General features: G+C 43.6%; 1 protein-coding gene and 1 long non-coding RNA gene across 3 annotated transcripts; both read left to right on the forward strand.

Moving 5' to 3' along the window:
• The first annotated feature begins 3,055 nt into the window (after positions 1-3,055).
• znf622 (zinc finger protein 622) lies at positions 3,056-10,377 on the forward strand. Of its 2 annotated transcripts, none has more exons than XM_061043611.1 (7): positions 3,056-3,074; positions 3,565-4,132; positions 4,247-4,525; positions 5,935-6,097; positions 6,255-6,370; positions 6,929-7,072; positions 9,173-10,377. In XM_061043611.1, exons 2-7 carry the CDS (start codon positions 3,571-3,573, stop codon positions 9,304-9,306), a joined length of 1,398 nt encoding a protein of 465 aa, XP_060899594.1. In that variant the 5' UTR covers positions 3,056-3,074; positions 3,565-3,570; the 3' UTR covers positions 9,307-10,377. The 2 variants fall into 2 exon arrangements, with proteins under 2 accessions (XP_060899594.1, XP_060899593.1); XM_061043610.1 differs by lacking the exon at positions 3,056-3,074 and adding an exon at positions 3,334-3,449.
• Positions 10,378-11,691: 1,314 nt separating this feature from the next.
• LOC132978484 (uncharacterized) lies at positions 11,692-12,240 on the forward strand. Its single transcript, XR_009673932.1, has 2 exons — positions 11,692-11,835; positions 11,886-12,240. It is a non-coding gene; the product is annotated as an uncharacterized LOC132978484 (long non-coding RNA).
• Positions 12,241-16,269: the final 4,029 nt, after the last annotated feature.

Genomic DNA, 16,269 nt, shown 5'->3' on the forward strand with positions numbered 1-16,269 from the left:
TCAATTTTAGCCCCTTTAGAACGGTTTAATATTTGAATCATGTAACGGTCGCTCTCTGTATGCTACTTTATAAATTAACGCCCACTGACAGACACACTCATACAGACACATTCATACAGACACATTCATACAGACACACTCATACAGACACATTCATACAGACACACTCATACAGACACACTCATACAGACACACTCATACAGACACATTCATACAGACACACTTATACAGACACATTCATACAGACACACTCATACAGACACACTCATACAGACACATTCATACAGACACATTCATACAGACACATTCATACAGACACACTCATACAGACACACTCATACAGACACATTCATACAGACACATTCATACAGACACACTCATACAGACACATTCATACAGACACACTCATACAGACACACTCATACAGACACATTCATACAGACACATTCATACAGACACACTCATACAGACACACTTATACAGACACACAGACACACAGACACACTCATACAGACACACTATACAGACACATTCATACAGACACATTCATACAGACACACTCATACAGACACATTCATACAGACACACTCATACAGACACACTTATACAGACACACAGACACACAGACACACTCATACAGACACATTCATACAGACACATTCATACAGACACACTCATACAGACACATTCATACAGACACACTCATACAGACACACTCATACAGACACATTCATACAGACACACTTATACAGACACACTCATACAGACACACTCATACAGACACATTCATACAGACACACTAATACAGACACATTCATACAGACACACTCATACAGACACACTAATACAGACACATTCATACAGACACATTCATACAGACACACTCATACAGACACACTCATACAGACACATTCATACAGACACACTTATACAGACACATTCATACAGACACATTCACACAGACACACTCATACAGACACACTCATACAGACACACTTATACAGACACACTCATACAGACACATTCATACAGACACATTCACACAGACACACTTATACAGACACATTCATACAGACACATTCACACAGACACACTCATACAGACACACTCATACAGACACACTCATACAGACACATTCATACAGACACACTTATACAGACACATTCACACAGACACACTCATACAGACACATTCATACAGACACACTCATACAGACACACTTATACAGACACATTCATACAGACACATTCATACAGACACACTTATACAGACACATTCATACAGACACACTTATACAGACACATTCATACAGACACATTCATACAGACACATTCATACAGACACACTCATACAGACACACTCATACAGACACACTCATACAGACACATTCATACAGACACATTCATACAGACACATTCATACAGACACACTCATACAGACACATTCATACAGACACACTTATACAGACACATTCATACAGACACATTCATACAGACACACTTATACAGACACGCCCACTGACAGACACACTCACTGCAATGGAGGAGGACAGGGCTTCAAAGAAGCGAGATACCAGCAGATAAAAAAGGATAATTCCACCATGTAACAGCGATTCTTTCATGCATTAGAGGGTACATACTAAACAACAATCCTCTTCTCCATGTTGTTCTAACTCTAACATGTGTCTCTAGTCTGTCTACAAACCCCCCAATCATGAGAAAAGTCCATCCTCTCCGTCTTCTGCCTGCTCCACTTTTCAGAAAATGTGTGCTCAAACAGGCCGTTTGGAGATTTTCCCTTCATGACATCACAAAGGGCAGTAGCCCCTCCCCCAGGTGGGTGACAATCATTATTTGTAAAGCCCCAATTCATAGCAAATTTTATTTCGAGATGCTTTACAAAAGAGCAGAAAGACCTTACTCTTTGTTATGTCACAACAGAAAAATGGGAGGTGGAGGTCGGAGCAGGCCTGTTGAATCTTTCTTTTGTGAAGTCAAGCCAATTTAACCAAAAAATACAAAAAAATACAACAATATAAATAGGAAATGGATCCCTACATCAAATCATTACACAGACTGGAGGACAGAAACGCAGAGAAAACATTTTTGAAACCCTGATTAAGTTACTTTAGTTTTTTTACCTCCTGTGTATGTAGTTGTACATAGTTGTAGTTCTATAGTTAAGAAAAATGAAATGCCTCTGATAGAATATAAGAAATTAAATCCTCAATTGCCAATAAATTGATTGTTACAGAGTAAGGCCGTATGAGAGAGCCCTACTGAATACGGGCATGTCGCTGCTGTTTGCAGAAGAACCAGGAAGTGTTCAAAATGTGGAGATAAGGAATGTTATGATGTACATATTAGTCTTTGCTTATTTGTTTATTTTTGTGTTTATTGTTGATATTTAATATTATACCTTTGTACAAAGAGAGCACAGTTTACCAAAGTAAAATTCCATGTGTGTTTAAGCACACCTGGCCAATAAAGCTGATTCTGACTCTGATGACTGCAACATTGAAAAAGAAAATGCCTTCACTGTACGGGAAACCATTTCACAGGGTCAACACAGGGCCAGGAAAGAATTAAGGAGAGCAGGTCACTGTGCAAAAGCAAAGGGAGAAAACCTGAAGAAAATGGAAATGTGTGGATAAAAAACATTTCTTGGCTTTCATCCCCATGGTGATTAATTGCGCAGCAGACATACAGGGAAAGTCAGAGGGAATTATAATGGTGTTGGATGCTGCAAAAAGATTTTGAGACATTGTGGATATCACTGGGGAAGAGCTGGATGGACATTGTTTATAGTTGCACAAAGATAGTTAGAAGAGTCCAGATGGTGGCGGTAATGCAACCCGTATGGATGCCACCCGCCATAAAACCCAACAGAAGAAGAAAAAAAAAATCATATCAGGAGGTGGCGGTAGTGCGCTTTAAACGCTCGTTGCTCAACATTCGAAAATCACCATGAAGAAGAAAACCCGGAAGTTGCCCTCGTGTGGTGAAGTGGTGTCTCACAGCAGAGGGTAGCGCGTTTAAAACAGCTTCTATCCAAGGCGTAAGCTCACTGAATTAGTAAGTAAATATTCTATGTGTGTTGTCTGTTGTAAACACTGTTTCATGACGTCCCGAGTACGAAGAATATGAGGGGGGTTTGAAGCTGTTGAATGCGTAGGCTTGGCCTGAAGTGCGTGTTGTTTTGAAAGGTGGTGCGTAGCCAGTGTTACGTTGTAAAGAGTGACCGTGTTAACTGGTGCCTTAAAGCAGAATGCGAGATGTTGGAAACGGAAAGTGTCTAATAACGAAAATCTATTTGTTCTGTTTTTCATTAAAGATATATCTAATGAATATGTTTTCAGACCATCTCAGTTTTTAACTTCTTCCTTAACTGTGACAACAACAAAAAAAGTCGCCGGTGAACACGGTCACACTTTTATCCGTAACACCTGCGTAAGCATCGCTCGTCTTGGACAGCTCATGAGCTCATTGTTTATTTAATGTAATAATGCTGTTTTTTTTTAAGAATGTGACATTAATCAGGAAGATGTTCTCCTCTTCCCTTCAGGTCACAATGTCCTCTTACACCTGCATCAGTTGCAGGGTGGCTTTTGCAGACGGCGAGGTGCAGCGAGCTCACTACAAAACCGACTGGCATCGCTACAACCTGAAGCGTAAGGTGGCAGACATGCCTCCAGTCACCGCCGAAAACTTCCAGGAGCGCGTCTTGGCGCAGCGTTTAGCCACAGAGCAGCAGCTGAGCGACGCGGCGGCAACCGAGGGCTGCGGCGTCTGCAACAAAAAGTTCTCCAGCGCCAACGCCTACCAGAACCACCTGCAGTCCCACAAACACCAGCAGGCCGAGAAGCAGGCCCTGCTCGCCGCTCAGAGGAGAGTGGAGAAAATGAACGAGAAGAACCTGGAGAAAGGACTCGGCGACGAGAAGGTGGACCGCGACGCCAGGAACGAGGCCCTGCAGCAGGCCCTGAAAGAGCAGCAGAGGTCGAGCGCGGCTCAAACGTCACAAGGGGTGGCGAGGCAGAGGACGGAGAAGCAGGAGAAACCTCCACGGTTGATGTGGCTGGAGGAGCAAGCCAAGAGGAGAGAGAGAGAGGACGGAGCCACACCTGGGGAAGGTAGGGAGGAGAACGATGTCATTGTTTATGTTTACAAAATGTCTTAAAGCTACGTCTTTGAGAGTCAGTGTAATGTTGCTGTTAATTACAAACATTTTCCAAAATATCTTCCAGACGATTGGGAAGACGTTGACGACAATGACGATGAGATGGTGGAGGAGGAAGAAGAAGAAGACGAAGAAGAAGAAGAGGAGGCGATGGATCAGGAAGCGGCGGGTTCCGACCCCCAACCCGCCGCTCTGCCGGGCTCCATCCCCGTCACAGAATGCCTGTTCTGCTCCCACCACTCGAGGACGCTCATGAAGAACGTGTCCCACATGACCAAAGTCCACGGCTTCTTCATCCCGGACGTGGAGTTCGTCATCGACCTCAAGGGGCTCATCCGGTACCTCGGTGAGTTTGTGGTGTTAAATGTTATTCTGAACTGGGATGAGTAACGGTAAGGTACAGGGATGTGACTCCAGGATTTATCCGGTATTCCAAATTTGTAGACCTTGCATGAAGCAAACCTCTAACACAGCGGGCCAAAATAGTCGTGTTAGAATCGCTCGCGGGCCACAGGTTTTGTTTTTTAAAATATAGTTTTAAAAATAGTAAGGCTTTGTAGATCAGAATCAAAAGGTTCGCTAAAGAAACCCTTTAATAAAAGAAATCAAATATTTAGATTTCTTTGTTCCACTTTATTAGTTTTTTTCTCAGAATCAAACCTGTAACGTGGTTCATTTAGCTCAGGTCATTAAATGGTTAAACAACAGTCCGCTTGTTTGCAAAAACTCTGCTTACGTTTTTTTTCATAGTTTACAAAAAAATGTGGAAAATAGTAAAAAAAAAAAACAACAACATACATGTGACTGAACATTTTCTATTTTAGGAATATTGTTCAGTCCTTGTTAACATGAAAAAGAAAAATAAGATAATGTGCCGATCTTAATCTTCTGATTCTTTATTTGAAGTCACGGGGACGCAAAAAATCCCCTCAAGGGCCGCAAATGGCCCTCGGGCCGCACTTTGGACACCCCTGCTCTAACACCTGTTCGCTCTGCAGGTGATGAGCGAGAGAGCAGCTTAATCTTAAAGCGACATTATGTAGGAATCTGCTCCAACCAAGGGCCTCTGAAGCCGTTTTCACATCTGCACTGAAAATATCTAGATCATTTCTGCTCCGGATATTCTCCTGATCTGGTTGTTCACACATGCTCCTCACTAAGTACGTGCAGAGATATCTTAGCGGTCGCATGCAAACACTCTATGCACCGTGCAGCAGTCACAGTATACAAACATCACTCCCTCTCCCATTGGCTCGAGGTGAATTCTCCGGATAATATCCTGCTGCGTTCTCACATCGGCTCGCTTTGACTTTATGCCGGAAAAATTACTCGTGTTCTGCCGGGAGAAACTTGTGATAGCCGTGTGGGGGGGTCAGCCTTAAAACCACCTACCTTCTCTGGTCCAAACAAATCCAGAGCATTCAGGAGCAGAATCTAAAGTTAGAAGGAGGACATACTGGCTGCTGCATTGTTGTCAGAGAAGCCAGCACTTCAACATGTTTCCTTAATGATCAGATAGTAAGATACCTTTATCATCTCACTCAGGAGTTATCTCACTGACTGGAGCTTTAAAAACATGTTTTGTGCTATTTATTGAAAACTTTTAGAAATCCCCAGAAGGAGCACACTCCCTCTTCAGATGCGGCAGGTTATGCTTCAGTTCCTCCTGAAGCGTCTGACAGACACGTGTTTGATGTGAAACCTGAGATTTAAAAAAAAAAAGGTCTTATGTTGCCTTTGTGTTGTGTGTTGCAGGAGAGAAAGTCGGTGCTGGGAACGTGTGCTTATGGTGCAACGAGAAGGGCCGCTCGTTTTACTCAGCTGAAGCGGTACAGAGTCACATGACGGACAAAAGCCACTGTAAGCTGTTCACAGAGGGAGACGCTGCTCTGGAGTTTGCGGACTACTACGACTTCAGGTACGAGAAAACAAAGTCTGAACGACAATAATCTAAGCACTGTGTAGTTTAGTTTGTTGAGGTTATAATGGATGGAAAAAATCTCCACCTGCACATTCAAATGTATTCATGAACAATGATTCACACAGCTGTTGTTTTTCTTTTTTTAAAACAACAGGAGCAGCTACCCGGACAGGAAGGAGGGAGAGGATGCAGATATGGGCGGGGACGAGCTGCCGGATGACAAGACTTTCGAGTACGACGACGAAACGTTGGAGCTGACTCTCCCTTCAGGTGACTTCTCTTTAAAATCACGTTTCTCATTATCAGCAAAGGTAAGGAACAGAAAACAACACATGCTGCTGTGCACATTTTAAAACTTAAAGATCAAATAATAAAACAGTTGAACCTTTGTTTGCTCTCTGATTGGTCCCCCAACTCACCAATCAGAGAGCCCCCTCTCATAGCAACCGTTGCTGGGCTTCTTCCAGTTAGACAAACTTTTGCCTGGGCCAAGTCTTCTCACTGTGTCGCAGTGATTGTGACTTTAATTATGTCACTTCAACATGGTTAAAAGATGCAAAAGTGACTCAGCTACTTAGCTTGGTGCACACAGCCCTGCAGTCATACGACCTTATATGGGCCTAAAAGGGGCGTTTCTGTGTCCTTATAAGGGGTTGGGGCATGCACAAGCTTCTAGTTTCGACGTGGCATTCATCGATTTAAGAAAACAGGAGTGTAAAGTTCTGCTGTTTCTCTTCTGAACGTTAAGAACACATTTAAGAAAATTCTTCTTGGTGAATCATTATTGTAACAGGAAGCGATGTCCCCGCCGTTTTTTTTCTTCTGCAGGCGCCAAGATCGGCCATCGCTCCCTCATGAGGTACTACAAACAGCGGTTTGGAGCCCAGCGGGCCGTGGCACTGAGCCACAATCGGAACGCCGTTGGCAGAGTCCTCCGGCAGTACAGAGCTCTGGGCTGGGGCGGAGACGGAGGTAAGATTCACCCAGGAACGCCAAACATGCATATACTTAAACACGGGGTCGCCGTGTGAATGTTTAAGGCCAGGCATACACAGTGAGAGGAATTATTTTGCTCTGGAGATGATCGAATGCAGTCCAAACATCCTCCAATCTTTCTGCATTTATTTTGAAGGAAAAATAGAAATAAAACACGGTACAGAATTTTATTTAGCATCTGTTTTTATAATGTTGGTACCCACGTGTCTGATGCATTTAAAAGCTAAGGAAACCACAGTAATGTCGATTTTTCGGGGTAGTGAGGCAGATATGGAAGAACTGAGAGGAGGCGAGGTGTGTTTACTCGCTTTACTCAACCCAGATTGATTCCCTTTGCTGAAGAAACAGCTAACTCAAGGTTAAAGGTTCCACCAATGAAACAACAAAACAAGATGGCTTATAGGGCTGTCACCTGAACCCGGGGAGAAAGCTCACACTCAAACTGTAAAAAAAACCCGCTCTGATCAGAGCATCAGGCCGTCTGAAGCAGTTTGATCCAGCAGAGGGCGCTCTCAGCTGAACTTCACCGTTGCGTGCACTCATGACCTGAAGAGCAAATGGGGAGCGATTCAGGAGACGCAAACATGAAGGCGACTCCTCTCTCTGCAGACATCGACAGCCCCCCCTTTGGGGATTGAACGAGTTTCAACATCACCGTGTCGTGTTCTAAATTTGTTCAAAGTAGTTTTATTGGAAAAATCGACAGCCCTAGTGGCTGGCCCGCTGACTCTTACTTAACTCAGCCTCACGGAGAAAAACGTCAGTCTTCTTTCCTTTTGCACTCAAATCAAGATGAGTGTCACTTTAAAACATTACCCCCTCTTTCCCCCCTGGAACGATCAGTTTACTCTCTAGCAGAGATTCAGCTCACGCTAAATATGAACTCAGGTTTTCAGGTTCTGTCGCTGCAGAGTGTCCGCCCCGGCAGAAGCAGTTTGATTTATTCTGTTTACACAGAAGACGTTTCTGTTTGAGGATTCTGCTCGACTCTCATCCGAGCTTCAGTTTCACTCTGTCTTGTGGAGCACGTTTTCAGCAGCTTGGTTTTATTGATGAATCTTTTTCCTCGTGTTGCTCTCAGGAGTCAGGAGTTATTTCAGGCCGGCTGTAACCACTGATTTAAAAAAAGTTATCTGCTGCTCATGACGTAAAATCCTGAGATGAACTTTTTCTCACCGATGTTCTCTCTCTGTCTCTGATAGACCAGATAACTCAAACTATTTATATTTTTGTTCAGGTGTCGTCCTAATCTGCACTGATTGTCCATGTTGGCTCCTGAGTAGTGCGAGAGTGCTCCTCCTTGTGTTCTTTTTCCATTTGTACCACATTTTGTGTGTGTACACGAGTGCAAACCACTTTTCCACTAAAAGACCAAGGGCTGACAACGCCAGCGCCATTTTCTACTTTTTCTCACTGGTGGTTGGCCGTCGGCTGTAGTCTTTGCGGTGTATTTAAGTGCAACTTTTTGGCCGAGGCGGCTTTCATCCCCACTAGTTCTTTGCCGTCTGCTTGGTGTGTCGTGTGTCGGGGTCTCAAAACCGACAGCCTGTAGAAAATCCAAAAGCACAGATTTATATTGTGACGTTATTCTGCAGAAACACAAGTCTATAAACGTGATCAGGATCGAGTGCAGCTCCCTTTTTTTTTTAATCCACGATATTACCTGCTGACGAGTTCTACCGTTCAGAGCGCTCCACAGAATTTCGCAGAACACTCTAATATTTGGGGGGTTTGTAGCGACCCTGTGTCTCTCCACCAATCAGTGGGCTGCTGTGTGCAGAATGAGGAGTCTCCCTCCTATAAGAATCGTGCCCTGGTTGCTTTTGCCACTTTGTCTTTATTTACTGAGGGCAATAGTGCATGCAATGGTCAAGTTACACAGAGGGCGCCCTCTGCTGGATCAAACTGCAAACTACGGCCTGGTGCGCTGATAGGCTGGATATTTAGAATTTGAAGGGCTCACTACAGTTTGAATGTGAACCCCCCCCCCCCTCCTGGTTTGAATGAATGTTCAAACTTTGAATTAAAAATGAAAGCCCTGATGCAGATGCGTGTTCTCTCCCTCTCTCTTCTCAGGATACGGCTCCCTCTATCAGAAGCAGAGGGACATGCAGTACGTTCAGATGATGAAGTCAAAGTGGATGCTGAAGATGGGAATGAGCCACAACTCCACCAAGCAGACGCATTTCAGATGCCAAGTCATGTTCTAGACCGGGACCGGAGGAAACCAGAAACGAGGGATGTGGTGGATTGTAACATTTCATTATCTTTGCTGACGTCGAACACAGCTGCAGCCGGCTCCCGCACAACCGTCATGAAAATATATAAAACGTGTGTGTTTGAAAGATCTGCAGCCGTGTTGATTTGAGGTCTGCAGCTAAATCCTTCATGAGGATACATTTTTAACAGCTTTCTCTGAGTCTGAAAATCTGTTTGATTACATTTTGTTTGAAGTAGGAAACCAAACATGCCGACATATTTGTGATGCTGCACACCTGAAGGTCGACTGTAAATCATCTGAAATTGATTTTTGTAAGGAACCTAGGTGTTGGCGAGAGATTACAATATGGAGATTACAGTATGAATCACATTCACAAAATTAAAGGTAGAGTCGGTAGCATTTTAAGTTGCAGTTTGTAAACACAACATTCAAACTGGCCCCTCCTCCTCCTGCAGGGTCATCGCCCCCAGAAGCTCACACTCACTGCAGGACGTAGTGTGTACCTTTACTGCACGCTAGCACAAGCTCACTGCTGATGTTTGTCCACAAAAAGGAGACCAACTCCATGTCGCTCTTCATCCCAAGCCGAAAGCGGGTGAAAGCTAACTTAAGGTTCACCCTCGTTTTGTTTTGGAACAAGCTTTCCCCTCACTGATTCTAATTTCTCTTTTTCTCCGGTTTGAATTAAGCCCAATCACTGAATTGTATCCGCTCCTAAACTCACCTGAGTGCTGTCATTGGCTGTAGGAAACACACCAGCTCCGCCCACAAACGCCCCGAGTCAACCAAAACTAACTTAAACAGTAAAATCCAGCGAGAGGACAGAGTCTCTGCAGACACAGTCACCACCACCACATGTACGGAGGCCCAGAAGGGACGATGGAGCAGCTTGACTTTAAGATGCTACTGACTCTACCTTGAAGTCAAATGAACAACAAATGAACAAAGAGAGGAGATGTTTGCTTGATTTTATTTCATGTATCAGTTGCATAACACACAGGATTCAATCTTTATGATTTACTGTGCTGCTAAAACATCAAATAAATGTTTTTCATATTTATCAGACGTGTGGCGCTCCGTCCTTCATCAGTAACCTTTATTGTTGAACTGACTTCACTCGTTGTTTTTCAGGTGTTTGAAGAACCTCCTGCACCCTGTTGTTCAAACGTGAGCTCATCGGATTGGATCTTGAAATCAGGCTGCTCAGAAAACATTTTTCCACACACTCTGTGCACGTCGCGCACTACGGCGACGCTCATTGCCGCTCCAGTCGATGCTCCTGTTTTCACAGCAACGAAGCGGTGCTTCTCCGGAGCGCGCTGCTCCCGTTTCAAACACGCTACGATTTATATTTTCGACGTAGCTCGCTGCAAGCATGCGTTAGGCTGGACAGAATGGAGTGAGCCTGACAGGAAGTCAGACAAGAAATCGCACAGAGCGTCTAGTCACTGTCAAAATAAAACACAACGTGACGTCAAAACAGGCAACAAATGAACAACAAATCCTCTTCAGAAAGACGACAACATGTTGTCTGCACATTTTCCTCTTTATTCCCGTGGCATCTTGTAGTTCTCCTGTGATGTGTGTTCAGCTGATCATGGCTGCGCTTACGCTCCAGAAATTGACCCAGTAAGTCGCGGTGCGTCCGTGGTCAAACCTCCAGTTTGTTTTGAAAACTTTAGAGAAGAATCAGGAAACTTTGATCATAAAGGATTATCCTGATCCCCGCAGACGGCTGTAGACAAAACCTACATGTAGCAGAGTTCCAAATCTGGATCAGCCTTTTCCAGATTAAACTTTTTGAGTAACCTCCTGGATTAGACAAATGTCAGAATTCAATGCAGATGCATGTCATGAATAAAACTAAAACGTCATGAGGATTTCTTCACATTTACGTTTCATGGTAAACTCCGTCACAATGTCGAACATACAAACATTTATTGGCAACGTTTCGGTTCCTACACATTCCAGTTCACTTCATTTGTTTATCCGCTCATCACTAAAGTTCATAGTTTTGGCTGATGAAATGTCTACACTCTTGCACCTTAAAGGGGACATATTATGAAAAATCCACTTGTTCAGTGTTTCTGAACATATATTTGTGTAACCTGAGTGTCTACAGACCCGCAACATGTGAAATAAACCATCCAGTCCTTTGTTTGTGGTCTGCATAAGTCTTACAACACAGAGAAAAATGCTCTGTTTCAAACTTGCTCTCCTTGTGATGTCACAGTGGTATCTCCACTCATGGACTCCACCCCCAGCCTAGAGCAAAAGTTTTGCACATGTCCGCCATTTTTGTTCTCATTAGCGAAGGAGTGATGTCTACTGGGAAAACTCGGGGGGGGGGGGGGGGGGGTCATTACATTTAAAGAGACACACACACCAAAACGGAGCGTTCTGAGAGAGCTGGTTTATACAGGGTCTCAAACCTCCTCTGGTGCTTGATTCATGTTATATTTTGACCAAAGCACAGCACAGATGTTTCATTTAGACCACAGGGGGACTGTTTGAAAAGGTGGAGGAGGGGGCTGTTAGAAAAGGCGGAGGAGGGGGCTGTTAGAAAAGGTGGGGGAGGGGGATGATATGTCCTCTTTAACAGATGTATCAGTGATTGCACGGCTCTGGATTGGCACAGCTCTCTTTATTGTTTCTGCACATTCACATCTCTTACCTCCAGCAAAGTTTACATTCAGAGTTAGACATGCTTGACACATTTGTGTATTTCATTGTTCACATCTTAGACTTTAGAAGTAATGCTAAGTTAAATCCTGGACGTATACATTTCTTCTTATTCTTATTTTTTAGTGCTTATTTACTTTGTATTTGTTCCTCTATTGTTTTATTTGCTCTGATAACCTGCTGCTGTAACACCACAATTTACCAGTTTGGGATCAATAAAGTAAATCTATCTATCTATGGAGATCTACTTCAGGCAGTTTGTTAACACAGGCAGGATAAACCTAAACAGGAAGTGGCTACAAGCCGGCAACCAATCATCATCATGACGTCAGCTCTGAATCAGCAAATTAACAAACAAACTTCCTGATTGAGAGCATTCACAATAAAAACAACTACTGAAAGCCAAAGAGGCGACTGCAAACAAGTTGATTCATATTCTTTAATTCAGGGTAAGGTAAAGGTCCGGAAAGGTAAATCATAATCCAAACACAAAACCAGAAAACGGTGCAGAAGGTCAAAAGATCAAAATAGTGAACTAATGATGTCATTTTTCATCCTTACTCACGTTTAAAGGAAGAATGTCCAACATTTTGATCCAGTAGATGTCGCTCTTGAGCACCAGCATGAATTCAAAATTATACTGCTGTTAGGCCACGCCTCCTCTATTCTGCAGCCTCCGCTCTCCTCCCTCCATTCACGTCGGACTGAGGAGTTAAGCGCAAGCGGCGGACAAAATAGTCCTCGTCTTAAGCTGCAATCACCTGTGTCCTGCATTGTTGTGTTAGCATGCTAATGTTAGCACGCTTTAGTTAGCTCGTAGCTTCACATTGTTGTGTTAGCATGCTAATGTTAGCGCTCTTTAGTTAGCTCGTAGCTTCACATTTCATGTAAACTGACACAGAATGATCGTGATCTAAAAACTCTTACTAACATCCAAATAATCAGTGAGTATGTTCTTCTTCTTCTCTCTAGTTCTTGACTAAAACAGCTTTTATACACAAGGGGAGGAGCCGGCCGTCCCGTCCATGTAAACACGGCTCTGACAACAACACAGCCAGCGGGACTCGAGCTTCTCCCTCATTGTAGACAGTCATGACTCAGAGACACATTTACACAGGACAGACTGGATTTATGATTTATTTATGTGGAACATGTCGCACATTCTTCCTTTAAACACAAACAAACCGTGAGAGCGAGTTCATCAATTTGGAGCCAGCGTTTGCAGAGTGTGAATCCGGTACGCCTCACTCTGTTTGAGAAGATTAACATGTCGTTGTTATATCGCGGTCTACTTGATCATCTAATAAGATTTTATCCACCGTGGTTCTGCAGAAAAAAAATGACTTGCACTTCGGTACGTCAGATTTATCAATGACTCAGAGCCTCCTACAGATGATGTCATCGAAAGCTGATCGGGCCCGGGCAGGATGCTGACCCACCACACCGCCCCTTTAATGAGCTCAGTCGCTCCATTTGTTTGCGGTCGTCCACTTTTATCTTTGGCAGCCTCTCCACTTCCTTTTGTCAGAGTGTTTGCGGCGCGATGGTTTCAGGGTTTTAGGGCACTCTGCCCGTCCGGCACGTCGCTGTTTGACAGAGTCGACAGGAAAAAGCAGTGAGGGGGAGGGGCCCTTCAGACAGAACGACGGCGAGAAGGAGACTAATTGATCAGGACGGCTTGGGGGAGAGAAACAGGGCAGATAGCTGAGAGGCATTAGCACTGTGGAAATGTTGGGAGGAGGTGATTCTTAAACGAGAATGATGGCTTGACCGACGGCTGTTCCTGATCGTGTTAGGCACAAGATTGATCTCATTTACTCCTGTCGTCTCTTACATCGCTGCCTCCAGTGCACATTCTTATTTAATTGGGAAAATATATGAATATGAAACACAATTAGGACTGTTGTAATGTGTGATTTTTAAGTTGCAGCTGCCCTGAAATGGCCCGATGAGACCGATTTGAGTAATTTGATCACAGCCAGACTCGGTCTAGAATTTTTTTGAGGGGTGCAAATGTAAAAAAAATTATTTCAACTCTGCATGTTGTTAAAAGTATTCAAATTATTGCATGATTCTTGGGGTCACGATTTGATTGAGAATCTATTTTTGATTCAAAATGATTCTGGATTCATGATTCAAAGTCTATTTTTGATTTAGTACTCTAGGATCTACTCCAGCCATCTGTGAGACTGGCTGAATTTCTTGCTGCTCCATTTGTCATTCTACCGAGTTAAAGAGCTAGCATTAGCAGTTAGCAGGGAGTGACTGATTAGCCAACAAAAAATAGACTTTTGGAATTTATGAATCTCAAAAGATGAGAATCTCAATTTGTACATTTATCGATTATTTTTCCCCACCCTTAATCACGAGTATAAAATGTTGCAGAAAAGGAACAGATTGGTTCCCCCAACTTAGCTGATTGTGCAAACCCAGAATGGCCACTAGGGGCTGGCTCCAAATGTGAGCCAATCACAATCATGGACTCTCCTTGAAATCTGATTGGCCACCCCAAAATCCTAAACTATGATTGGCTTTCTGCCTTGTCGGGGGCGGGGCTTATGTTCAAATCAAGCATTTGGGCAGCGTTGGAACACGCAGTGTGGTTGTTGCCTTTTGTTTGAAAAAAACTAAAATAATATTGTCTAAGTATTTTGATTTTGAGGCTTGACCAGTTTTTTAAGATTTTTTCTCCACCCTTGCATAAGTCAGTCTCGCCCCTCGGTGCTCACCACACCGGTCTTGTAATCTGTTTTGATTTCCATACATTGATTCATTAGTGATGTCAAGATTACAAGAGGCAGCATTTGAGTTAACTTTTTCAGTCCGAGCTGCACACTTGTGAACTCAAAACTCACTTCCCCCCCCGAATGACTTGAACATTTCCAACAGGAGACGGAAAAAAAGCTTCTCAGACATTGAACAAAAAGTTGTTCTTGTTAATGGCTCACAACTGGTGAATGCATTATTAATTAACCTTTTATAAAGCATATCGTTAAAACCTATATTCCCTCGATAAAAGTGATTCACTGAGATTGTTCTTCAGCCAACGATCAGAAGAGTAAAACCTGAATTCCCTTATTAGACCTCTAAACATATCAGTATCAGCCAGGAGGAAAAAATAAAAACAAAAGTTAAATTCAGACAGTCCATCTCAGTCCTCACCCCTCCTAAACAAAAAACAGTTTAGAAGCAGTCCGCCCGCCCCCCCCCCCCCCCCCTCTCCTCTCAGCACGATCCCGGTCTCCCTCCGAGCCCTGGGGACCTGGTATTGATCGGTGCCTCGTAGGTAGTGATTGGACATGAGTGGATAATTTCCTTTGCTGCATTAGAGTCCATTACTGGCCCGCTCCCCGGAAAGCGATAGACATCCTCAACAAAAAAAAAAAAAGGAAAACAAAAAAAGGGAGGACGATTCTTCTTGGAAATGCAGTCTCCTCGACGGATGAGGATGCACGCACTTTATTATCGTCAGGTCCGTGTGGAGGCTGAAAATAAAGATACTGACCGACTATGTAGGACATTTAGAGTCCTTTGTTTAAGCCCAGAACAGCTGTGAGGGTTTGTAACACTCCCAGTCTCCATCATATAGCATTTTAAACAAGTCTTAATCATGTAGGAAGTGGTTGAAACAAATAGCTGTAAGAAAACATGAGCTAAATCCACTTTTAGGAGATTATATAAAAGTCCCATTTCAATACAGATGCCTCTTTATGAGCTACAAACAAGACCATCGAGAAGAATGTACAGACTCTACAGATACCCTCAACACCTGGGACTGCTGTCACCTGGCCGGTTTCTAACAAGCTGCAACCTCCGGTCTTGAAAAGTGAAGCCAATGCGGTAGTGCAAACTCCTGCAGTTCATCGAGTGTCCACTAGAGGCTGACTGCATAAACACAGGAAGTCACATACACACAACAGGCAAAAAAAAAGGAGGTTTAAAACCCGCCTCAGCTCCAGCTCTCAGCCTGTTGTTAGGTTGACTGAAAGTTACACTGAGACAGCATTTCCAACATGGCGGCTGCTGCCGATGAGCCTCCAGCGCCCCCTGCAGGAACAGATGGGTGACGTCACTCAGGCTTTGTCCTTTAATATTTACAGTCTTTGATTTCTAACCAAGAGATTAACAGCACGCTAGGCGGGGACGAGCAGGTCTACATGAAGGCAAGAAATTGAAAAAAGGATCCGCTGTATATCTAAGTCTGTTAGCTTGACGCTGACTTATACTGGGAAATGCCATTAACTGGCTAACAAGATTAGCATTGCGATAA

Source organism: Labrus mixtus, chromosome 8, assembly GCF_963584025.1.
Source record: "Labrus mixtus chromosome 8, fLabMix1.1, whole genome shotgun sequence".
In the NCBI taxonomy this organism is placed as follows: Eukaryota; Metazoa; Chordata; class Actinopteri; order Labriformes; family Labridae; genus Labrus; species Labrus mixtus.

Bases quoted from the DNA above. Each gene is read 5' to 3' on its own strand.
- znf622 (XM_061043611.1), top strand. From the start codon at position 3,571: ATGTCCTCTTACACCTGCATCAGTTGCAGGGTGGCTTTTGCAGACGGC. The intron at 4,526-5,934 runs GTGAGTTTGTGG...TGTGTGTTGCAG, and splicing joins GGGGCTCATCCGGTACCTCG to GAGAGAAAGTCGGTGCTGGG. The intron at 6,371-6,928 runs GTGACTTCTCTT...TTTCTTCTGCAG, and splicing joins GGAGCTGACTCTCCCTTCAG to GCGCCAAGATCGGCCATCGC.